The following is a 26,866-nucleotide window of genomic DNA, read 5'->3' as shown; positions in this document are numbered from 1 at the left end:
CTATGGCTGTAGTACAAGGAGCACTAGCGGCTCACCGAAAATAGTGCGCACATGGCTGGATACTAGTTGCGATCACACTATGAGCGTACCACAAAGCCACTTACAGTGATACTGTGGGATGCGCACGGGGTTTAGCAGGAAGGACATGAGGCCATTGTGGGATACCTCCGGGACGGCGTTAGTTACAATAGGAACCCTCGAACTTCACTTGAGATCTAGAAAGCACGCATGGCCTCCTATCAGGAAGTGTTGCATCTTTGCAGAAGACAAACTAAATAAGCTCTCCTTGAGAACTTGCTAAAGAAGAAGCTTCTGCATGCCTTGTGTTACCTTCTGTTAACAGAAGGGTCAGTTATAGTCCGCGAAAAAGCTTCGTCTTCTTGCATTCCTAACAGAGGCTGGTCTGACGGGCATGTGGTGACATAACGCAGTAACATTGCAGGAGGCGCTCACAAGGAACAATTTCCTGCCTCGATTGCGAGGATAAGTCCACCTGTTGTTACAACCCACCGCCACCACCACTCTATTGTGGTTACTCAATACCGCGATGCAAGCAGTCTGGGTCCTCTATATTGACACGTGTACTTGTTCAAATTTCACCGGTGACCGCTTTTCACCGGATAACAACTGTTAAACGTAATCGCTTGGCGCAGGACACGCCTGCATGTATCGGAAGTTTCTCGAACGTTATCGATGCTTCTATCCGTTGTCTGTTGTCACCGACGCTTATGTAATCTGATTGTATGAGCGACGCGAATTGTCTAGTACTTTCTGGAAGACATGCGGGCACCATTAATTACTCTGGAACCTTCGATGACTCATGTATAAAAGCTGGCGCCTTTCGCCGCTGATCTGATTTCGACGATCACCGACTGTGTTCGCCGCTATCTTTGTGCTTCGAGTGCAACTTGCTTTTGTGGGCACAGATTCACCCAATAAAAGTCCGTTTCATCATTCACAGTTTTGCGAGTGTTTCCTTTACCATCACTACTACGTGACATCTGGTGCAGGTGCTAGTGCGTTCATGCACCAACCGCCCCCGCAAAGCCGCGATCCAAGCCCGAAACCGGAGGACGACGCCAACGTCGCCAAGGACCAACGAACCAGCCGTAGGCAACAATGACTTCTGCCGGAGTACGGACTTCTTCCCGAGAAGGCCACAGCGACCAAGGCCAAGTCAACGGCCCCAATGGCAGCCGCAGCGTCCCCCATCCTACCGCAATGACCTCGAGAACCACCGACCTTCCGTGGATCATCGGCTGAAGACCCTGAAACTTGGATGGAGACATACGAGAGGACCACGACATTCAACAAATGGAGCGACGACGACAAGCTGCGCCATGACTATTTTTCGTTGGATGATGCTGCTCGGACCTGGCTTGAGAACAGAGAGCTTGGCAAGGACCTGGTGACGTGGGGCCTATTTCACGAGAACTTCGTGAGGACTTTCACGAGTGTCGTACAAAAAGAAAGGGCCGAAGTTGTCTTAGAAACCAGAGTGCACTTGCCGAACGAGAAAATCGCGCCCTTCCCGGAGGAGATGACTCGCCTCTTCCGCCACGCCGACCCCGACATGTCTGAAGAAAAGTAAGATCGGTTCTTGATGCAGGGTGTCAAAGAGCAACTATTCGCCAGATTGATACGCAACCCGCCCAAGACTGTGGGAGAATTTGTTTCGGAGGCCATGAAGATCGAGAAGACGCTTGAAATGCGCGCCAGGCAATACAAACCAGCGTGCGCTGACAAACTACGCCGAAGCTCAAGTGCTAGGCGCCGACGACCTGCGAGAGACGATCAGAGCACTTGTACGGGAAGAGATGCAGAAGTTACGCCCAAGGGTGCTGTGTCAGATGGCCTTGATCGCTGACATAGTTCAAGAAGAGATTCAGCGATCACTGGAAGTGCCAAAAGTTCCGGCATCGCCTCAACTACAGCCGGAAGCGATGACCTACGCCGCCGTCGCCCCCCCCGTCAAGGTCCCGCTCCGCGCTCGCCCCAGGGCCCCGTAACGCCGCAGTTCCGTCGTCCGCCGCCGCTGCAAGCACGTCCGCCCGTTGCCCAGAGCAGCTACCCGAGGAAGACGGACATTTGGCGGGCCCGCTACCACCGCCCGCTCTGCTATCACTGCGGGGACGCCAGCCATGTCTACCGCCGATGCCCATACCGCGAGATCGGCTTACGAGGGCTCGCCGTCAACGCGCCACGTCCACAGCTTGGCGAGCGACCGCGTGACATCGCCGGCTACCTCGCTGGAGCCCAGTCGCAACCACGACGACCCTCACGCTCGCCGTCACCAGGCTGCTACATCTCGCCGCATCGCCGTCAGTACACCGGTCCCACCCGTGGCCGATCCCCCAGCCCTTACCAGGGAAACTAAAAGCAGCAACTGATGGAGGTGCGGTTGCTGTACGACGCAATGCCCAAGATCCTCCGCCGCCGATGACGACGACGATTCGCGAATCATTTCCATGAGATATCAGCACGCCGCCTGGCAACACCCTTGACAAACTTTCGCCGCCGAAAGATGACCTGCCGACGTGACGTAGCTGCAGCGGAGCAAGCAGACGCAGCCGTGATCCGACGCCACGACTTAACCGCAATGCCACACGATGGTCTACCGACCTAGACGTGCTAATCGATGGTCATAACGTCACCGCTCCCGTTGACACTGGAGCCGACTATTCCGTCTTCAGTGGCCCGTTCGCCGCCAAGTTCAAGAAGGTTAAAACGGCCTCGCAAGGACCCGATATCCGGACAGCGCGAGGCCACCTAATAACGCCGGCTGCAATCTGCACAGTGCGAGTCACGTCTAACAACCGCACTTACCCGGCGAGCTTCGTAATCCGGCACCACTGCACTGGCTTTCTCAAGGTATTGGCCACTTATTTGGGCTAGGCTAGGCACTACCAAGTCATCCCCAGCATTTTCCGGAATTTATTGATTATTGATCGATTATCGATTAGCTATTGATTCGCTATCGATGACTGACTAAGCTTAAGTAGTGCCAACCATGCTTAGCTAGACTTATCCAGGCTCAGCTTCGCTAGTTCACAGGGGCATGTGCCATTGCGCTTGGACCCTTTCTGCACAACTGCCAGGATTGGCCCACATTTTCTGTTTAATGTTACGGACAAACGCTCGGCTTAAACACCTCAGCTGTTAGAAGAAAATGATAAGACCGGGCCGGTATTTTGTATTGATGCCTTTCCGATGCTAATACATATTCGCGCTTTTCGCGCTTAGTCAGTGGTCAGAGCGACGGTCCGCTCACGTTATCAACGGGATCAGACGGCCGTGTGAGCGGTGGATGATAAGACTTGTATAGAATAAGGCATAAGGCATCGCTACAAAATACCGCCCCTGTGTAGTGTCCGTTGCAGCTTCGGTTCGGTATGGGCAATAGGTTGGGATTCACGTTCAAGCATACTCGACGGGGGCTATTCGATGGCCTTCAAGCAGTCTCTCCTGTCATTTCATCCATGCCTCGAATAGGATGCGCATGAAGGTAAGAAATTGTTGCTTACGTGACGTTCTTATTGTTTCTTGTGTGTTACAGCCGGAGCCCAAGGACTCGTTGAAGACGCCTAGGCACGGTGAAGCCAACCCTATTAACTTGCCGGAGAAAAATAAAGTTTTTACCTACCTACCTAACTATTTACACATAGCTTTTCTATCGATGCAAAATGCAAAAACAAGGAACAGAATGCACCCTCGATAAACAGTTAACATGCATTTGCACCTGTAGTGTTCGAAAAACTGTTCGGGGTAGTCATTTCGTGGTCATCATGCAAACCACTGTGTAACGTTTCTTAGCTCTGGTTTGTGGCTAGAGCTCTCTGAACCTTTTTCACAGCTCCAATCGGGTAATATATTATCACTTGCTTGCAAGTTGACGACAGTTCATTCTAGAATAAACTTAGAACTATGGCGTATTAGTTTCTGAACTAAATTAATAGCAAAGCGCCAGTTAGCTTCAGCCACAAGCTGTAGCTATTTGGCGCTTTGCGCAGCTACCCTGCAGTTACCAGATGTACTTATAGTCAATTCAGACACAGGGGTAAGATGGACCGCTTAATCGCGCGGTATGGCGAAGCTTCATTTGACGCCCCCCTACTACGTCAGAAGGATGTTGCATCGCACGCAGCGCTTCGTGCTCCCACGTGCGTAATGAGGCTTCTTTAGCCAATATTTTGACGGCAGTCAAGTTTTAAAACAAGACACAGGACTTTTATGACAATTCCTTGCCACTTACTAATATAAACATGTAGCGTAAAGTTTGTAACTAAGAAAAATCACAAAAGTATTTGCGTGCCATCGAAAATAAAGTGTATCTGTAAGCAAGCACTTACCCTGTCGTCTTCCTTGTTTTCGCAATATTTCATGCTGCCCCTTTTTGTATTAGGCGCCACCAAAGAGTGGAAACCAACACGACAGCTTTGACTGGGAAATCAATGCAGCACAGATAACTAATCCTAAACGACCCGAGGCAGAAGGGGTAACGCAAGAAGGTCGACAGTGGCTTGGTTCTCTTCGTATACCCACATTTCTGATTTTTTATTTCTTTTTTTAGCTTCCTTTGTTACAATCAATTACCGACTCACACGGCAGGAAACACTATACCAAATGCTCTGGCTGCTACACGAATCACCGTCATAGTGAATGAGGAGCTCTTCTGTTTTGCGTATAAATATCGCTAGACATGCGTCATGAGCGCATTACGGGTTTGTTATACAGCTGGAAGTGTTACAGAATTGCGCGGATATCAAGAAAAAGTCAGCGACGCCGGGCTCTATAAATCCCACCGATGATGATTGGCGGTATTAACAACGTTGACGTTTCTAAAGTGGAAAGTAAACAGTTGATGACTAAGAGTTATTATAGTAAGTCTAGAGGGAAAGATGGTCGCAAAAAGCTCCAGCTGCGAAGGCGCCGCCATTTTGCTACGACTCATTTTCGTAGCGCTAAAAATATTTAAAATATTGTGCAAAAGAAAGCACTTACACGTAGCACGTAGGCACGGACAACGTTTGAAGTTCATTCCGTAAATTTTTCAGAAAGATCGGATGGCTATTTAGAAAATTTTGATGTAAAATTTGCGGTGTCCAAAAGGCTGCGTTTCCAGGCGATTCTTTAAGTAGACGGCGCTACCATACTCAGGCAGGCTCGGGATCACGTTGATTGCGCGCCTCGTCTGAATCACATGTCTTAGTCTGCACCGGCGCACCTGCACAGGATAGCAACATGGCGGCGCCCATGCCGTTGCTGATTTCGATACATGGGCGCTGTGGGGAGCTTGACCTTTACAGTTGGTTACATTAACTGTATGGTTGATGACGTGCGTTTGAGATGCAGTCTCCCTTGATACCTATCACCATCATCATCAGCAGCAATAGCTTAAATTTATGTACACTGCAGACCGAACGCCTCTCCAGGTGATCTCCAATTACCCCTATCATGCGCTTGCGGATTCCAACTTGCGCCGGCAAATGTCTTAATTTCAGAACCCCACCTAGTTTTCTGCCGTTGTCGAATGCGCTTCCTTTCCCTTCGCACTCATTCTGCAACTCTAGTGGTCCACCGGTTATCTACCGTACGCATTATATGGCCAGCGGAACTCCACTTTTTTCTCTTAATGTCAACTAGAATATCGGCTATCCCTGTTTTCCCTCTGATCCACACCGCTCTCTTCCTGTCTCCACAGCTTATAAACGCCTAACATCGCTCTTTGCGTGGCCCTTAACTTGTTTTTGAGCTTCTTTGTTAACCTTCAAGTTTCGGCTCCATATGTTACCACCGGTAGAATGCAATGATTATACACTTTTCTTTTCAGCGACATTAGTGATCTTGATACCCATAGGAGCCGACAACTGAGTGTAACCCATGGATCAGGCGACATTCCCGACAAAAAGTAGGTGATGCACTCTATGAGGCTTGCATCATTTGCTTCAGCTCCCATAAAGCCGTCGGTAGTCGTCGCTACCATAAAGTCTTCGACGCGAGTGGATGCTGGTCACCGATTACCAAAACAACCAGCTTACTCTACTATTCATTATTTGAGATTAGTCGATAAATTTTGCATAACATGAGGTAATACAGTGCTCTCTGTAAATACGCGCACTTTTTTCCAAGTGGTCCTAAAAGCTTCACAACAAGTATCTTCTGTGTCGATGAAGTTCACCGAAACATGGGAATAAGCCTGTGCTTTTTTTTTAAATCTTATCTCTGCACACAATTCACGCGTGTATTTGTTTGGCTAAACGTGGCTGTTTTTCACGTATTTAAAGTATTTTGCCTACGTTAATTTGTACATCGTTACAAATTTTCCACCAGTGCTCGAAGGCGCGCCAAATCAATTCTGAATTTGCATTTTATGTATCAGTAATGGGGCATGTATCAGAAACAAACATTTGCCCCATATGGCTTCTGCAATGAAATGGTTCGGAATTAACATTTCTCTGTCTTTTTTTTTCTTTTTTTTCAATGTGTTTCCCACGTTTGTAAGACGCGTTGTGCATTTTATTTGCTCTCAGAAAGCGGCGTTCACACATGGAAGTTTCTACCATGCGAGCAGACACAAACCGCATTGACGACAGAATGGGCGCTTTCACCTTAAGTGTGTGATGGCGCCCGACGTAGTGTACACTGCCACCTGCCAACTTTCATGAGTTCCGCACGCGCTGAAACTCGCTGATTATCTTCTAGCATGTTTGTTCTGGATTCATCGTTAGTGCAACAGCATTTGTTATGTATGCTATGTGTGAACACAGAACAAACGCAGGCCTTATAATACGCGTGCAAGTACGCGATGGAATCATACTCGTATCTTGTTTCGCTCCGAGTGCGTTTAGCACCTCAAGCACTTGCCCTGTAGATGAAACAAAGGAATGCTATCCAACAAAGCCTTTGGTTCGTACACTTAGATAAGAGTCCGCATCTCATTTAATGACCCGATTCATAGCGACATTATACGGTACACTCGAGTAAGTGCACATATGGAGTGCTCTAATTGAAGAGTTCCTGTCGCGTTTCGTTCCGTCAGCACTGCATTACTGCTGACCTTGAGGATATAGCCCTTCTCCCTTCCCCCAGCAGTAGGGTAGCCAACCGGACTCTTGACTGGTAACATCCCTGCCTACCATATATATACATATATATATATATATATATATATATATATATTGTAAGGAAGATGACGAACGTCGGCGCAGAGTCAGCAGCATCGGCAGCATCGAGCGCGCCGCAGAATCTCGAGCGAAAGGACTGTGCTCGGTGCATCCTACGACCGGCTGTCGCTACGAACCTCAATAAGTTTCCTTTATAATATATATACATTTATATATATATATATATATATATATATATATATATATATATATATATATGAAGCCAACAATGATACCAAGGACAACATAGGGAAAACTACTTGTACTTACTAATTGAATTAAAGAAATGATAAATTAATGGAAATGAAAATGGATGAAAAAAAAACTGTCCGCAGGTCGCGAACGAACCCACGTCTTCGCATTACGCCTGCGATGCTCTTACCATTAAGCTACCGCGGAACCGTTTTCCCATCCACTTTTTGTGGTATTTATATTTTACAGATAGAACAAACCCTGGGATATATATATATATATATATATATATATATATATATATACAGGGTGTTTCAGCGAACACTTTCACAAATTCTTAAAGGTTGCCGGTGGCAGATAGCACAATTCTAGTTGATGAGCTGGTCTACTCGAAGAGGTGGACATTACTTGCACAAAAAATTAAAATGCATAATCAAATAATTAAGTTTTTAACTACTTGCCTGATGGCCCATATTGCAATTTACAAATTGTAGTCGTGGAGTTCGCAAGGCGGATCCACCTGGAACGAATTCTCTGGATGACCCCAGTTTCGAGATATTAATTCCCAAGCTTTGCGGAGAAATGCATTGGCGTTCCAGTTAGGTTCTCAACAAAACGTCACTTAATGCATTGAAGCTCAAAATTAACTGGAACGCCAATGCATTTCTCCGCAAAGTTCGGGAATTAATATCTCGAAACTGGTGTCATCCTGAGAATTATTTCTAAGTGGATCAACCTCGCGAACTCCAAGGCTACCATTTGTAAATTGCAATATCGGCCATCAGGTAATTATTTTAAAACTTAATTAGTGAATTTTTGTTAATTAGTAGATTATGCGCATAAATTTTTGTGCAAGTGATGTCCGCCTCTTCGAGTAGACCAGCTCATTAACTAGAATTGGGCTATCTGCCACAGGCAACCTTAAATAAATTGTGAAGGTGTTCGCTGAAACACGCTGTATATATATATATATATATATATATATATATATATATATATATATATGTATATATATATATATATATATATATATGGTGTTTTTTTAGCTGCGCAATTTTTTAAGAACTGCCAGTAGCAGATAGCCCACTTAATTAAGTAAAGTCTATGAATAAAAAAGTTAATTTGTGCAATTAGGTAATGCACGTTAAAGAAGCCCAGGTGGTCAAAATTAATCAGGGGCCCTGCACTACAGCGTGCCTCATAATCAGAATTGGTTTTGGGACGTAAAACCCTAGACAGAGGAAGAAGAATTATACAATTAAGCATCTTGATTTGTCGTAGAAGTAATGACCTCTTCATCCAGTAATTCCGCTCAATGATAAGAATTGTGCTGTCTGCAATTCGCAATTTTTTTAAAATTTAGTGCAGCTAAAAATACAATGAACACCATAAACAGCCCTTACTCTACGTGTGTAACATCCTTGTAATGCGAAAGGATCCTTTTCGCAACGCAAGGTAACATCCTTGTAATTGTAAAAATTCAGGAGAGACACTTAAGACTGTTTACCTGTGGGAATGCGAAAACATTATATCGTTTGTAGACCTTGGAACGCCATGAACGCCCTCATTTTATATACTCATGGCGTGGCGCCACCTCCTCCCCATTATCTTTGCCGTCACGTGCCCAATCACACACCCTATTGGCCACACCTTTAGGTGGCCATATGGCTGCAACCTGACGTGTGCAATGACGCACGCACTAGGTACACCTTTAGTCAGCCAGAACCGTGGAGCCGCCGTGGCATCGGGAAAGCGTGTTCGTCTCATATCCTGGAGGCCAGGGTTCGATTCCCACCCAGACCAGAGTGTACCATGTTTTCTTTCCAAAGTCGTTAATTTAACTTGTTTGCGGGAACCTCCCTGAGAAATCTGACTTCAATACAAGCATTTTTGACGTGTTTTTGCTCTTTGCGCCGTAGGCCATTTCTGGTACCACATTTCGGTCACGTCGACTGTGGCAGATTTTCGCGTAATCGGGCATATAATGCTTTCGTATAAACACACCTGGTATGTAGTGCACGGCTGGCCCCACTTCAATAATTGAATCACACAATACCTATATATACACAACCCAGGATAAACCTGCGCTCTCTCTGTCTTATTCACAGTCAAATGTGCTTTGCAACGGACTGCACTGAACACATTATTTCTCTCCAACGCAGCATTACAAGGAAAGAAAATGCTACGTACTCACGGTAAAAGCACGATTTGGCTAGCACCAACATCGCAAACACCCATGTAGGCTGAATTTAGAGCTTATTTATTGCACATAGCATCCAAGTCCGTTGTACGCCCAATTTGGAGACTTATTTTCGCACGAACCACGCAATACCTGCAAACAAGGACGCGGTCGGACATTCCTACGCCATTTTGCAAAATGGCGGACCGAATGTTTACAATCTGGAGCCTTTATCGCCGCTGGTCTCTCGTAATCCCGCGTTCTGATTGGGTGGCTATAGGCGATGCTTTTTCTTTTTTTCAGGTGACCACAAAAATCGGTCTCACGCCAATCGGCGCGACGACATTTTTTTTTTGTGTCCCTCGGCACAGATATTCCAGTCGCCGTCAAGGTCGGTGACATGGAATCCTGTCAGTGTTAACGTGCGTTAAGCAAATAAACCGTAGAATAATGTATTGCGCAGTGACAATCTCAATAATAAGCAAATGTATAACATAGAAAAAAGGTGATATTCCCCGTTGAGGCAAGTAGCAAAAAATAAAATCTATTGAAGTCAAGATGAAAAGCCGATTGACACTTACAAAAAAATTAATGGAACGTGTACATTATGGCTTCAGCTAGTGTAATAAAATATTTAGTGATAAGAAAATGGGCTGCGGAGACGCGCCTCTAAAGAGAAACAGAAAGTTACTGACAGCACCCGTGCATGTAATTAAGCCTGTTAAAGTATGCGACAGATTGCGCAAGCGAAAACTGCGGCCATAAGCGCACGGTTTCCGCCCGGCCTGGTTGACAGGCCTGTCACAAGTAACGGCTATATTATTTGAACCCAGTTAACGACAGGAGTATTGTGTCATTTGCTCTATTTTGCAGCATTAATACTATGCCATTCATGTCGCGTGGTATTGGTGTCCAAATAGTGTTACTTGGTGTCCTAAGAGTGGTGCCACGCACGACTGCATTAGGCTATATTGGAGAGAGCCAATTTGTCTATGAGTCTTACCTTGTCTTCGTCGAATACGTTGAAGATATAATCGACGAACTTGGTGGGATCTCCGCACGGAAAGAACTGCCCGTATATTTTTCGGAACTCCTGCGCAAGAAAAGACGAGAAACAGTCAGAGCTAAGTTCTGAGAAGGGACGAAAATGACGACCATTCTTACAGCGTAGTTACCCATCGCGACGGCACTGTTCTTATAGCCCAACATCTGAGCCGACTCTTTGAATGAAAACTTGGGGCGCACTTGAGATCACGACATCTATTCTTCATCCTCCACGGTTCTCATCCATGCGACTTTGGGCAAACAATTCAGGTGCGTATTGTTTGCCTTATTTACCGAAATAGATGCACATCAATGAATTGCTGGACGGCAGAAGGGTTGCGGACATTTCTTACCGGCTTTTTGCATATTTATAGTGTAGTCAGCAACCTTTATGCTTTACGTCAGTGAAGGCGCAAAGTGATGAAATATGGCACCGAACTTAGGGCACTTATTTCAGGCACAAGAAATCTGTGACCGAATTCACACGTCTTTACGTTCATAAGAGCTATTTGCCATTTGCTGGCAGCCTTCACGAAATGCGTCCAGCATCAGGCTTTCGTGGAGTTTTCTTTTAAAAACAAGTTTTCATCGTGAGTACTATTTGTGAATGTGGGCGCTGGATGTCCTGTATTCGCGTCCAAAATTCTACAGTTTCGTATCTTTGGCAGTGACCTTCATTATAATCACGCACTTCTCCAGAGCTGCTGTGTTTGTATAATGGCGTGGTTGTGCAGTAGAAATGTTTGTTCAGATAACAAATACAAATTTGAAACGAGGGCAAACGTGAAACTTTTACAGACTTTCATCCGGGACGACATCGTGCACATATCCAGTAGTTCTTCTTTGTCGAATCTCAAACACTACATAGGCTGCCCTTTTGAGAGACGTTATGCACGACTTGTTCTCATATCCGTTGCTCTGGTTCCATACAAGAGGCTCATGCTTGATCAAACATATGTAAACAAGATGATGATGAAAAACTTTATTGAATAAAAAAAGAGAGAGAGGCAAGGGAGCGGGAAGGGTGGGTCCCTAGTCCAGGACTCCAGTGGCCGTTGCCGTACGCTCAGACTGGTCTAAGAGACCCTTCTGGATCTCCAAGTCAGCTCGAGCGAGGACGGCCTAGTTGAGCGTTATCACATGAATAAAGAAAAGATTAAACTTGAGTAAACGAGCGTATATGCGACATAAAATTTCTGGCACCAGAAACACTCGGGGGGAGGGGGGCGAAAAGGGGAGGGGGGTAGCGGGATGAGGCTAAAATACGCAGTAAATGTGACGAAACAAAGAGGGGAGTCTGAGTTAGGTAAAACGTGATGGCGAGAAAAAAAGAAAACAATATTTTCTTTTTCTAATCACACAAAATGGGGGCCGCTATCCCGATGAGCATAGCCAGCGATTGCATCTTAGCGCTATTATTTGTCACTCTTGTACCATATAGAATTGTGCGCAGAAGCGCTAGTTAAACAGTGGGCCGGCATAATCGCAGGGCCACATAACCACTGTCAGGATCACACGGAGAACAGCGCATAGATAGCTTGCTTGCTTGCTTACTTGCCTTTAAAAGTGGCTCGTACCCACTATGGGGGATTGGCCAGGAATCGGGTGGTTGAAGGAAAACAATTATCGGAGTCTAATCAGGATCACTTTTGAATAGCCTGCATAGTCATCGTCGTTCTTCTCAGCTTTCATCCCGAATATACCGCCAAATGTGCGAAATATGTGACCGCAAAGCGCCTTGGCCAGTGAGTGGGTCCATGGGTTCCCTTGGGTGTATGGCCTGTGAGTCGACTTTTTTGTGACGCTGGTAACTGAGACCGTGGAATAATATTCATGTACTTAGTTGCCGGTTGTCTTAGAAAAGTGTCCGTAAACTGCGAAAAGCACATTGCATTTAAATTCATGGAACAATTTGTTAGTATGTTCCTCGCACCTACGCAAATTCTGTTGATTTCAATATATCTCAGAAGTTCAAGCTGCGTTATCGTTTGGAAGAAAACTTTAATAGAAATGTGAAATAAACCTGAAAAGGAAATTATACACATCCGACGTTATCGTTTGGAAGAAAACTTTAATAAAAATGTGAAATAAACCTGAAAAGGAAATTATACACATCCCACACACACGTGGGAATATATGTGAAACGGATCTTCAGTGAAGCGGTGTGCATTAAACCATAAACAACCATTAATTTGTCATTTCTTTAATCCAATTAGTAAGTACGAGTTCCCTTATGTTGTCCTTGGCGTCTGTTTGTTGGTTTCTTATGATAAGGCAATGTTTAGGGTTTTTACTTTCATGTTATGCAGCGCCCAACCTCATGCAATGCATATGTTTATCCACCAGATAGGTCACCACTTTATTCTCACGCGATCTTTATGTTCACGAAATGCACTGCTCGCAAGCTATGCCGAAATGCAAACCGCAAACCAGGCGGATGCGCAGGAGGTAGAAGAGATGCTGCCGAGTGGCAAAGATACCATCTACGCTAAGAGAATCCGGTGCGACCCTAAGGTACGGCTGGGGCTGCCTCTGACAACTCCGTTGAACCGGTGACATAAAGCACAACGTAATGTATGCAAACAGCCACTGTAAAACCTGCTGTTTCCGATCCTTGCCACCTTTCTTTATTATTGCGATAGCAATTATATGGACACTCAAAAGCAGATTTCTGCCGTCGGCGTCGCCGTCGCCGTCGCCGTGAGGTTCCGTATGACGTCAATGGAGATGAAATCGTGGCCGCGCGCCGCCGAACGCTGTATGTGCGAGTGAAAGGGCGCGAGGGACGCGCTCTTTCACGGGGAGTGAACGCACGGCGGAGAACAAACGCGCGTTCTGCGCCGTGCTTCCTTAAGGGCTGCAGAAGTAGGCGTCTCTTTCCTCCTTTACAATCACCATATATGTAGAGCAAACGCGCCTTCTTCCGATGCGCGAGAGGCCGTGGGGGAGGGGGGGAAGGGGGAGGGAAGGGAGGCGACGTTTAGCTGCGGCACCAAGTGCCTATTTATATCAGAGGCTCCGGCAACAGTCACCAACGCCGCACGCATTTTGAGCGAACGCGGGCAAAATGCCGACGGCGTCGACAACAGTTCGGCGCGTTGCCGGTGCTGCTGCATGTGCAAGTTTATACAGCTGATAAAGCTAATATCATTACTCCGTATATCTCTCTACAAATTTGCTATCGCAATTGATGCTTCACCTTTCAGGTGAAACTGCGACAACTTTTTTTCAATCAGGGCAAATACTATGCACGTAGCCTTCATTTTCTGCTGAAACGAAAGCGTTTAATACATCATTAGAGTGTTTTAGCTGAGCGCTTGCTGTACGCTCCGCTCAGGCTGGCATATGCTAGCAATTGCCACACAACCACTTAGCGGGAACGCTATTGCTCTTGCGCGCAACGCTCATACCGGCAGCGGAACGAAGACTAGAGTGTTTTAGCCGAGCGCTTGCTGTCCGCTCCGCTCAGATCGGCATATGCTAGCAAATTACAAACAACCGCTTAGCCGGAACGCTATTGCGCTTGCGCACAACGCTCATACCGGCAGCGGAACGAAGACCGCATCCCTCGCTCCGCTACAAAGCCGACTGAGCGGAGCGTGACAGCGTGGATACTTGGCCTCTTCGTCGTTTTGCAGCCGAATTGATAGCGCGTCGCTCGCGTCTCGGCAAGACGCGCTTATGAAATTCGAAATCTACGCAGTTCCCTGGAGTATCTCAGAGCGTGAAATCTGAGCGGAGCGGAGCGTAAGCGGCGCTCTGCTAAAACTGTCTACTGAATCCCTCGCTCCGCTACAAAGCCCACTGAGCGGAGCGTGACAGCGTGTCTACTTGACCTCTTCGTCGTTTTGCAGCCGAGTTGATAACGTGTCGCTCGCGTCTCAGCAAGACGCGCTTATCAAATGCGAAATCTACGCAGTTCCCTGCGGTATCTCAGAGCGTGAAATCTGAGCGGAGCGGAGCGTAAGCGGCGCTCTGCTAAAACTCTCTATTTACGAGCTTCTTAGCAAAAACCGAAAAAATTAAGGAAAGAAAAACAAGAAAGAGCGTAGAAATCGTAATACGGCTACGCTGAGAATAGCAGTCTCTTCAACTTGTGTGTATTCGTCTCTAAATAAGCTCGTTTTTTTAACACGTGTTTGACCTTACCAAAGATGTCAGTGTTCACTGTCAGAAGGAAAAAAAACAGCCGAAGTAGATAGATTAGCAAGACTGTGTTGTTCTCAAGCGTAGTGAAATAATTCAGTTCAAAAAGCTGAAAACAAAACAGTTGAAACTAGTTTTGATAAAATTCTAACGGAAATTCAGTTCCTGGCAACGTGGCACGGCATACATTGGCGTTTGTGAGAAATATTTATGCAATAACTGCTTCCAGGCAATTACGCTCCTTGGTAATACTGATATGACTGTAGTTTATCGCAGCAGGTAAGATATCGACACCGCATATGTCTCCTGTCTGCAAGCCTTCCAAGGAAAAAAAACCTGCTGTTAGCAAAAGCAGGAACAGCTTAAGTTTATATCATAACCCATTTGTCACGCGAATAGACGACTACTACATGCATTGCCTCTTGCCGTTTCTAATCCCCGCTTTTGTCAATTTTGTGCAGATGGTAAAGGACAGATACGAACTATTTAGCCCATGAGCCCCATCAATTTGTACAATACTCTTCCGAAAGTAAAACACAGAGATAAGCGGCAAAATCTCCATTCTAAATTTCAAGACGTTGCCTGAAGCACCGAGGCACCAGAAAAACAAAAATAAATGCTATCCGATGCATGCGGCTCTAGTGTACTTTAGCAGAGTATTGCAGCGCAAATCTACAGGGAACGACGACGTGTGCGCGCAAGACATGCACAAGTGCTCGCCATGTGCTTTGTGCGTGCAATGTCGTCATGTGCCGTCTATTCCCGCTGTAATGCTCTTCAATAGCCCTGTTCCAATTACCCCCGGCAACGAGTTATTTTGGAGTTACAGCGCTGTTGAAATCTGTTCGCGAAGAAAGGCAAACTCAAGAATCCTACAGGCTCGCACGCACAGACGAGCCATGAAGTTAAAGAACGCAGTGCGCACTGAAGCATCGTTTTCGTTCCCTCATGCATCCACGTACGTGCTTCTTAATGAAAGGAGTCTCAAGATTTCTATTGTTGGAGTAGCGGACTTCAGATACAAATGTAAATTCAAGCCTTTCCTCGGAAAATAAGCGATAACTTTATAAAATAAAACCTTTTTCATTATTAACACTCCAGAAAGTGCGGACTTTTGGTGCCAGAAAGAGGGCGCTGCTTGTACAGAATTAGAACGTCTTATCTTTCACCTGTTTCCACTCAGAAAAGCTTAATTATCGTGGTCTAGCGTACTTGGCGACTACCTACGCAGAAACGGTAAGTAGTAAGAAGTCAAACGGATTATCAGCACGGATATTGTGAAAGAGGATATTCAATTTCCACGTGCTAATGAGGAACCAATATAAAGATTGGGAGTGATTTACGCCTCGATGGCTACGTGAAAGGATTAGAGCTGAATTTTAACGGTCAGTATTTACTTTCTTTTGGCACACTTATTCAGTGGCCCGGCTACAAAGACGTTCTTCCTTGGCTGCATTAATTCAGTGTCTGGACTTTATTGCGACAGCCGTGGAAAGCTCAGATCTTAGATTGCAGCGTCTACTCCGTGGCCCCTTTGCGTTACACCATCGTCATCATCAGGCCGCCTCCTCATTTACGGCATCACGCTCACCATATTGTGAAGAAAAACAAAACTTTACAAGCCACAGCGAATCAAACTCACGCGAATGTGGTAATCTGCAGCCGGCGTAGAGGAAAGAAAAATACTAGGAGGTAGCATGAGGTCAGCCCGCTAGCTTCGGCAAGGAAACCTCAGATGGTGCCCCTTCTTCCCTTCAGAGCCTATCAGCGCGTTCGCTTTAATGAAATAGGCCCGGCAAGTTTCCCGCACTTTTGAACACATTGTTTGGTTCGTTGTAAGTTTAAGCGACGCATTCGTTATGATCAGTCTTCGACAACATGCTCTACTCTCCCAGATACTAATCGCGTGCTCGGTAACTAGAATCTGCCACTTGCTTAATCACATCGTGCGGACCTGTTTCTCGTTAGCCTTTAAAAAATATATCTCTGTTAATGGAGATATTGGTACCACTTCGAAGGCACCAGCTACTACTCTTGTACTAATTCATCGATGGGCGCGGAACAATGCTTATGCGTTTAATGTATAAGCTTCTAAATTGTTAAGTGACGCTCCCTGCTTGTCTTTTTTTCTATTTGCCATGGCAGCTGAGACCTGTACGTGCTTACCATTCAGCTATCGTCATATAACTTGCGATTGGTAACTTGTGGGAGAATTCTGTGAGCTACGCAGACAAAGTGTGTGGTGGAGCCTGTACATGGGATTCCGAGGCAACACCAGAGAGTTTCTTTAGCCGACATAGTCTACATTCTGCGCATTGCAAAGTTTGTCATGATCTGATTATAGTGTTCTCTGTGATGGCTAGCTGATGACGCATTAAAGGTGTTCAGAGCCGGAGGACTAGCAGAGGTCCGGCCATTTATTATTTGACCGCTAAAATGAACAATGCCAAGACGCTACATATCTCGTGGAAGAAACATGGCGCTCTCATTTTGTAAGATTCTGACTCCTTTAACATTTACTTGCATCAAATGCAACAACAGGTGTAATCACACGAAGTGCCGAATATTTGTTATGCCAACGTTTTATTGCGATAGCAATTATATGGACACTTAAACTGGATTTCTGCCGTCGGCGTCGCCGTCGCCGTGAGGTTCCGTATAGATAACATCATCGCCGCTCACCGTATGCCCGAGCGGTAGCGTGCGGGGGACGCGCGCTATCACGGAGAGCGAACGCACGGCGGAAAACAAACGCGACCGTCGCGAGTGGGGGTATGGGAGGGAGGGAGGGAGGCGGGGCGACGCTGCGCTCCGGCTCCAAAGGCCTCTCTTGCAACCGGGCGCAAGGGGAACTTCTCACTCAATCTCCCACGCGCAAGCAAGGAAGCGGGACGGCAGCGCCGGAAGGAGCGGGGGGGGGGGGGGGCGCACTTCTACTCTGCCAACAACCGCGCTCATCGCTCGCCGGCCGCATTGTCTCTTATCTTCACACGGCTCTGACCTTTCCTATGCGCTGTGCATTCGCCGCTCAGTTTTCGTTGAAGCGATAGACCGCACGTACCTTCGCCCGCTGCGACGTATATGCGCTTGCTGCCAGCGTTTTGACAGTCATTGTCTGCGGTCATTCAGTGTGATCTATTTATGTTTGCTTGTGCGCGCTCACACCACGCTTGTTCATTCAGTTAGTAATAGTCGGGCCACATTTTCCAACGCACGCTACACATGCAATGCTGCCCGGATCGGCAGTGCAGCGCTACAGGTGTATCCCTTCGCACGCGCTGCCCACGGGAAGCGCTTCTCATCAACACCACCGTTTCACACGCGCCTTCTCGTGGTCATCGAGTCTCTCTTCATGTCGGTCTACTTACGCCGCAGCACACCTGCTTACTTAATCAGCTCATGTTTACTACAATTCATATTGCTACCAAAGCCGCTCACCTTACTTCGTTTCACCATGCTGTGTTGCTATCGCATTCATTGCTTCGCCCTTAGGGCGAAACTGTGACATTTTTTCTTTACCTTTTCCTCCTCCTGACGCACAATGAAAAGCGTGTTACCTCCTTTTTACTCCTTCTTGTGGGTGCGCAGTGTTTGGTTGTAAAAGCTATCGCCTTTCACTCAGCATGGCTTGGTTGCCCATGGTATGTTGAGAGAAATATGGTAGGGGCCCCACCTCACAAAAGTCTCACCAAAAAACCTTTATGTTGAGCCAGTAGAGTGTGGGATAGAGCCTCTCCTTTAGTCAACGTGACAGGCATATCATTGTCGTCAAGCTTTATTTTGATTATTAAGGCGAAAGCCTTGTATGTCTCATGGTCTCATGGTGAGTTCTCTGTTTCAAGGCCGTTTCAAAACCGCGTCGTTGACACGAAGTGGTCCTCTTAGGATAAGAGACGATAATGCGACAAAAGAGCCATTAAGGGTGCAAGAATGATTAAGCCAGTGAACGCAAGTAATAATGGGTATATAGAGAGGTGAATGAGGTGAATTAAGAGTGCATTGTTGATAGATTAAGAGTGAATTGATGATGAAATAAAGGGGTCTAGTTGGGTGATAGGAGTCAAACGAATGGTAAAGACGAGATAGATTGTGCTAAGATAATGAAGAGTAAATGAGAGTGAATTGAGAGTGAACGAAGGTGAATCAAGTGGTGAAAGTGTGAATCAAGAGTGAAGAAAATTGGAAATTTGGAGTAATAGAGCAAACCAAGTGTGATGGAAGTAAAACCGAGATGATAGAGTGAATGAAGGTGAACCAAGAAGTGATAGGGTGAATGAAGAGTGAATGAAGGGGTTGTGCAGTGGGGGAGTGACTTGCAAAAAATACGCGTATACGATTTGAGGGTCCAAGTGAGAGTTACTCATCAAAAAAAAGAGCTGAGTCACGGTTAGTGTTTGGTGAATCATAGGAAGGGTGACTTCCTATGATTCACCAAACACTATGAAAAACATGATGAGTTGCAAAATTACTGTAAATTGAGGTTTCAGAGTGATGATGACTCAGGAAAAAAAGTGGTTGTCGTGTCATTGAGTTAGCAGTGCTCGGGCTTTCGCCTTCAAGTCTTTTTAGTTGTAGCATAAGAGACCCCTAGTGATTTTTCGGATACGTGGGCTCCAAAACAGAAAACAAAATGAAACATCGCCATTACCACGAGCTCAGCAGTTTAGTGCTCGAATCCATCGTACCACGACAGAGGTGCCAACGTGTCTGTTTAGGCTTCACACGAACAGGACAAAAATCCACGCGCACGTACGCTCTGATGCTCTTACCAGCAACGCGATCTAGCGAGACGACTCTACAAGAGCCCGCTCTATAGACACGCACGCATGCTTGAGATCGTTTCCTACGCACTGAACGCGTAACGTAAGAGTTAGCATGAGCATCATTGATGCGCAACTGGCTTGCATACACACAAATTATGCGTACGTCAAGCAAAACCTGCCTACTAGAGCAGTATACTGAGCATACCCATTGAAGAGAACGTTATTTCCTTACGCGCGCATTCGCGTTTACTTGGGACCTTAGATAGATTTAAAAGGACAAGGACTGACATACAAACGACAATACGCGCCGCTGACTTCCAGCTGTTTATTTTGAGAAACGTATACGTTTTTGTACGTGGACCTCTTGCGTACATCAGCTGGCGCATCACACCATGTCAAAGATGGCGAACATATCAGCATCAGCCTATATTTATGTCCACTTCAGGACGAAGGCCTCTCCCAGCGATCTACAATTACCCGTGTCTTGAGCTACCTGATTCCAACTTGCACCTGCAAATTTTCTAACTTCATCACCCCACCTAGTTTTCTGCCGTCGTCGAGTGTGCGTCCCTTTTCTTCGTATCCATTCTGTAACTCTAATGGTTTACCGGTTATCAATCCTACGCATTTCATTGCCTGCCCAGCTTCATTTTCCCCTCTTAATGTAACCTAGAATATCCGCTATACCAGTTTGCTCTGTGATCCACTCTTTTAACGTTACACCTAACATTTTTCATTCCATTCCTCTTTGTGCGGTCTTTAACTTGTTCTCGAGCTTCTTTGTTAATCTACAAGTTTCTGACCCATATCATATGTTAGCACCGGTAGAATGCAATGATTGTACACTTTTCATTTCGACGATAGTGGTAAGCTCCTAGTCAGGATTTGGCAATGCCTGCCGTATTCACTATAACCCAATTTTATTCTTCTGTAACTTTCTTTCTCATGATCAGGGTCCCCTGTGAGTAACTGACCTAAGTACAATACCAGGAATTAGGGACATTTCGTACAGTTTCCTTTTTTCGCCACCACGTGGCGTATCGACCTTAAAGAATTCGAAATTCCCGCTATGACGTATGCTATGACGCACAACTAAAGAAAGCGCAATAAAAAGAAACACACCCTGAAGCTGTGGCTTCACGTCGGTGCTTGGAAACGAGCGCGCTTGTGTATCAGCGTTATCTCGAAGACGGCCAGCTACTTGCTCTACTGACAATGAATCGACGGTTTTGCTAGACACTTCGCCAGAAAGCTCGTCCGCATTCTGGAGAGATGTCTGATCGAGATAACGGCTCCCGCGAAGCTTCCGATGAATATGTATTTTTTTCCTTGAGCAGACTTTTTATTTGTACACCACTGTGGCCACGGTCTTGCGTATACGTCAGGGTTCTGTTTCATGGGTTTCCTATAAAACTGGCGTGATCCATTGTTTAAGAGGAAGCTTTAGCTCGGGCCTATCTTCGATGCCGGATTATCAAATACATGTAAAATGCAGGAATGCTTTCATGAGAAAACCGCTGAACCGATTTGAATGAAATGTGTTGCATTTAAGGGGAAAGTTAAATTGCAGAGACTGCAGCAAATAGAATTTTCGTTTAGATAGTGTAATGTTTTCAAAGAATTGCAGGATGTTCGTAAATTTCAAAAATATAGAAGCATGAAGTTTACAAATCCGAAACTCAGCCATTAAAAACAAATATGGCATTTCTATAAACTGCACCCGTTGGAGCATCAAAAGCGAACAATTTTTTTTTGCTTTAACTTAAAACTTACGTGAATTTGTTATAATGTTTGGAAGGGTTTTGCAAATGCAACATTCACAACATAGTGGTATATTTCAGGATGGTGTATGATATATGATTGCTATCCGCTTTCGATATATTATTAGGTGCAGTTTACAGAATTGCGATATCATTTTTAGCTGCTGAGCTACATAGCTCTATACGCCAAGTTTTCTTTTTCGAAATTTGGCAATTCTTTAAAATTTGACGTAAGAAAGGTAGACCAGCCTATAATAAAATATCCCTTTCGGCAATCACTACACTTCAACTTTTGTTTTTCTAAATTCAACATAACTCATCAAATTTGGTGCATTGGTTGCTCTGAGAAACTATTTCCGATTTCCCATGTATTTCGATAGGAGCCCCCAAGCTCAATGTTCCCCTTAAGTTCGAGCTTGAATAATAAACTTGTTGGCAAGATACGTTTGTAAACGTGTGATCGTGGCCTAATGAGCTAGAGCACTGGCGTACTGAGCTCAACGGCAGAGGATATGTTTGCAAAGCGTCTTGGGAAGGAATAGGAGAAAAGAAAGGGAACAGGCTGGTATGTTATTCAGAAGCGTGTCTGGTTGGCTAAAAATTACTAAATGCTTTGGTCGTCATACCACCTCAGGTTCCATCTGCATAATTTCTATTTCATTCCGCTAGTTTGTGCTATTATTGTCAATCAATCGAGATTAGAACACCGGTGTCATGGCATTGTATTCCGTCGCAATTCTTTATCGCCGTCACTTCAGAGTCCTCTCATCGTCGTCATGCCGTCGTCCTTATATGCCTTCGTCGTTCTATCGACATTATTCCTACCTCGTAATTCCATCGTCGTCACTGAATGCGCTGTCGGCCTGCGGTCCTTGTTCTACCATCGTGAGGTAACATTGGCGAGCGATGGTCATAACAAATCGGGTCAATCAGGGAGACAGTGTATGGCCGCATTAAGCCGAATCACTTGAAAATTAGGAGAAACACTACGGATTCTAAACAAAGATGTCTTAGCTAACACGGTGTGTCGCTTCTTGTTCGCTAGATTGTGTAAATGCTAATCGCACTAACTTCGATAATCATCTTAACATGGGTTCTGCAGGAATTCTTTCGTCTTCGCGACACTAACGAACTCTTGTCCACATTGTTCCCAGCCCAACACCTCGAATTCCTAGAGGTGATCGTGCTCAGGCATGTGACGGACGACCCGAAGTTTGATGGAGGTGGTGGTATGATTTCGACAGCGGCGCCGCCTATCGACGAGGAGAAACACATTTGGGTGGGTGGGAATAGCGGCGAAAGTCACACTTCATGAGTTGCTAGACATCACAGACTTGAATCAACCTGAAAAAGAGTTAGAAATATATATGCATTGCAGTCGCGCTAAAGAAATTGAAAACTATTGGATTGGTGCGAGACTCGCTGCAAAAACATTCATTAGACTGTCTCAGGTATCCGAGCTATGCTTAACGGGAATCAATGAGATGAGTTTCGATAGAGCTCGTTACATTTTTCAAGAGCGGAAGACGTGCCTAGAGGCAGAGTTGACGGCAATATTTTGTTGCTGCACAAAAATATCTAGATTTTCGGCATGATCATTTTAATGGAAAAACAACAATTAAATAAGTTTTCAAGAAGTACTTGGAGTACATTGATAAAATTGTAGCAAACAAATTCTGAAAAGTTAGTTTGCAACTTTTTTGTGTCCTAAGGCACAGGGCAACTTACTACTGGTTTCCATTAATTTTCTTCGTTATATTTTCAAGCGAGCCGTTGGTTATATCACAATTAGCCCAACTAATTAAACTGAGACTTTCAAGTGTATATTGTTCTTGGACAAATGCTTTAAGACTACGCGGATGCTGCAAAATTTCTCAACATTGGGGAGGGGAATATGAAAAACAAAATAGAAATGCAAAGCACTTTATTGCCTCGTAAATTTTTATTTTGAATGCTATTTCCACTCGTTAAGTGGCGCGACCCTCGTGTTCGCAGCCTTGTATATGTTTTTGTAGCACTAGGTGCGTTGTCTGCGAATTTACCTGAATAAGCAAGCAGATCATACTTTAATCTGGCGGAGAAAAAAAAACAAGGAAAGCCTACGTTGTAGATGCACTGTACTGAAACACAATTAGACAGAGTATAAATTTGCATATATTTCTAAACAAGGGTGCCTAAATTGTCGATTGAAAAATTGACATCAATATAATGAAGCCGAATAAAGCAATAAAGATGGCATGTTTCGCGTGAAAATATGATGAGCGTTAGCCTTGTGGGTCAACAATTTCTGTTTAATGAAAAAAAGAAGCTTCTAGTGGCCGTGTATTATCGTATTTCTGAAAACCAGTAACCAGCGTATCTAAATTTACATTCGCACCAAAATTAGTGGCTCGAGTTCTATCACTGCAGGTACATCCGAATGACTATATGAGATTAAAAAGTGAGATTAAATGGCGGGCGGCGGCGTGTATGGTAGTGTTCACCTATGCCTTCGCTATAGTATGTTGCCGCACACTTTAAAGCACGAGCATGGTGATCAACCGATGTGCTTTTTTTACAACTTCATCCCTAAATGTAAGCCGGGGTTCTCCCACTCCCGGTGGTTGTTGCCAGCCTGATCCCTCCCTATTTTCCTAACTGTCCATTGCATGGTTTGTTTTCATACCAAATATTCACATAATAATCTGTGGGTGTTCGGCTAGTAATGAAATGTTTATTTCTCTCACAGTTAAATTATCAAGTAACCATAAAGAAGGGATGCAGGGGAAAAACTTGCTATGATGCAGCTTGAAGACCGCCCGGCGGCCGTTGATCACATGACAGTATCTTCACAATAATCGAGAACGCGAGCTAACTTCGTAAAGGCAAAAGGGCTAATGGGTGGAACAGAACCGGGCCGGCCAAAGAATGGTACTTTTGGGCTCGGGCCAGGCCCGGACCTGAAAAACCGGCCCGTGCAGTGCTCTACTTCAGATAGACTGATCAGCAGATTCCCATACTGTCATGTAGTAGTGACGCTGAAGTAAACAGTCGTAAAACTGTGTATGACGAAACTGATTCTTTATTGGGCGAACATGTGCCCCAAAAGCAAGCTACACTCAAAGCACAACGAAAGCGGTGAACACAGTCGGCGATCGTCGAAATCTGATCAGCGGCGAAACGCGTCGGCTTTTATACATGAGTCATCGAAGGCCCCAGAATAACCCCTGGTACCCGCATCTCTTCCAGAAAGATCTAGATAATTCGCGTCTCTCATACAATCAGATTACATGAGCGTCGGTGACAAAAGACAACGGATAGAAGCATCGATAACGATCGAGAAACTTCCCATACATGCAGGCGCGTCCTGTGCCTAGCGATAACGTTTAACATTTTTAGCCGGTGAAAAGCGGTCACCGGTGAAAGATAAACATATATACGTGTCAATACCCTACCCTTAAAAAGCATTGTCCCTATGATACAAACAAGAAAGCGAAAACAAAACCACGCGTACAGAGAGAGAGAAAAAAAGTCTCAGTTTCGCCCGAAAGGCGAAGCATCAATTGCAATAGCAAATTAGTAGAGAGCTATTCGGAGTAGGGATAGTAGTTTTATCGGCTGCATAAACTTGGACACATCCGCTTACTAACTGAATTAACAAGCGTGGTGTCAGCGCGCACAGGCAAACATGAATAGATCACACTGAATGACCGCATGCAACGACTGTCAAAACGTTGGCAGCAATCGCAGCCGCCGCAGCGGGCAAGGTTCGTGGGGTCTATCGCTTCAAAGGAAACTGAGCGGCGGATGCACAGCGCATACAAAGGTCACAGCCGTGTGGAGATAGGAGACCGTGCGGGCGACGGCCACAGCCGGGCAAAGTACGAACGGAGTTGTTGGCAGAGTAGAAGCCCCCCCTCCCTCCCCGCGCTGCCTTACCGCTTTGTTGCTTTTGCGTGGGAGATAGAGTGGCAAGTTCCCCTTACGCCCGATTGCAAGATGCGCCTTTGGTGCCGGAGCACAGCGTCGCCCCGCCTGCCTCCCTCCCATACCCCCACGGCCTTTCGCGCGACGGTCGCGTTTGTTTTCAGCCGTGCGTTCGCTCTGCGTGATAGAGCCCCCCCCCCCCCCCCCTCGCGCTTTCGCTCGCGCATACGGCGCGCGGCGACGATTTTATCGCCCTTGGAATCTATACGGAACGTCACGGCGACGGCGACAGTGACGCCGACGGCAGAAATCCGGTTTAAGTGTCCATATAATTGCTATCGCAATAAAAACAACAAACAATAACAAAGTAACAAAGTACCGAAGTTCGTCAGCGGGCGTAGAAAGGGCTAAGACGCACCACGTGGGTGACTTCACGCGTAGAGTTTCTCACTATATTACCTAGAGGGAAAACTGGCGCTGCTGCGCTGTGGTATCCATGGGAATGCCGGTATATTGTGACTTCGGATTGGCATCGTTCTTGGAGAGCCAGAACGCCTTGAAGACGCGCCTGGCTAATACCGCTCCGTCTGTCACAATGATTCATTTCCTGCTAAAACAGCACGTAAAAAACTGCTTTAGCTTTAGTATTACACAAAAACATGTTTTGTTTAATTTTGAGGACATACTATTCAACGCAGAATTCTATGGAACGTAATAAGTATCAGCTGGCCGCTAAAGTTGGAGGGCAGACGATAAGTTTCTCGCTCGCTTTGGAACAACTTGTCGTCTGTTCTTGCTTTTCTTCGCTTGATGCTGCATTGCAGGTGAGTAAACTTTAATGAGAGATGTAATATGGGTGAATGAAAGCCTTTTATGTAGATTTTATTTTAAAAATGCGTTATTTGTGTAGCCATATAGACACGTTTTAGACGGAGCCTCGTACAACACCAGTCAACACAAGCCTCGCAGACACATATCCCGTCATTCCCATGAGGGCACGGCGCCCTTTAAGAAAATCGCATAGACGGTGGCGCCAGTTTACCCTCTAGGTGTTATAGTGAGAAACTCTATGACTTCACGTCGTGCCCGGCACCGCTGTGATTACGAAATGCCGTCTGGCACGACCTCATAGTCCAGTGTGCCAATACGTCGGATGATCTTATATGGTCCGAAATAGCGATGTAACAGTTTCTCGCTAAGTCCTCGTCGGCGTATCGGAGTCCAGACCTAAACACGGTCGCCGGGCTGGTACTCGACGTAGCGTCGTCGAAGATTGTAGTGTCGGCTGTCGGTCCTCTGCTGGTTCTTGATGCGCAGGCGGGCGAGCTGTCGGCCTTCTTCGGCACGCTGCAAATAGCTGGCAACGTCGAGATTTTCTTCGTCGGTGATGTCCGGTAGCATGGCATCAAGCGTCGTTGCCGGGTTCCTTCCGTAGACCAGGTTGAACGGCGCCACGTGCGTCGTTTCTTGCACGGCCGTGTTGTATGCGAAGGTCACGTGCGGAAGGATGGCATCCCACGTCTCGTGTTCGACGTCGACGTACATTGCCAGCATGTCGCCGATGGTCTTATTTAGGTGCTCGGTGAGGCCATTCTTCTGCGGGTGGTAGGCGGTGGTTCGGGCAATGGCTTGTGTGGCTGTATCGCAGGATGGCTTGAGTTAGTTCTGCCGTAAAGGCTGTACCTCTGTCGTTGACGAGGACTTCTGCGGCGC

At 46.0% G+C, this 26,866-nt stretch overlaps 1 protein-coding gene across 2 annotated transcripts in view; it reads right to left on the bottom strand.

Moving 5' to 3' along the window:
- The window catches only part of LOC119448495 (frequenin-1-like), a 530,094-nt gene that overhangs the window by 44,868 nt on the left and 458,360 nt on the right, over positions 1–26,866 (bottom strand). Inside the window, exon 4 of one of the 2 annotated variants that reach the window (XM_049660783.1) lies at positions 10,538–10,627. The exons of the other annotated variant lie outside the window; for it this stretch is intronic. Coding sequence (XP_049516740.1) covers positions 10,538–10,627 — 90 coding nt within the window. The remainder of the gene's footprint in view (positions 1–10,537; positions 10,628–26,866) is intronic. 2 annotated transcript variants of the gene reach the window in all.

The sequence above is a fragment of the Dermacentor silvarum genome, chromosome 1 (assembly GCF_013339745.2).
Source record: "Dermacentor silvarum isolate Dsil-2018 chromosome 1, BIME_Dsil_1.4, whole genome shotgun sequence".
NCBI classification, from domain to species: Eukaryota; Metazoa; Arthropoda; class Arachnida; order Ixodida; family Ixodidae; genus Dermacentor; species Dermacentor silvarum.
The sequence above is the reverse complement of the archived record's forward strand: the minus strand, read 5'-3'. Positions and strand labels throughout refer to the sequence as shown.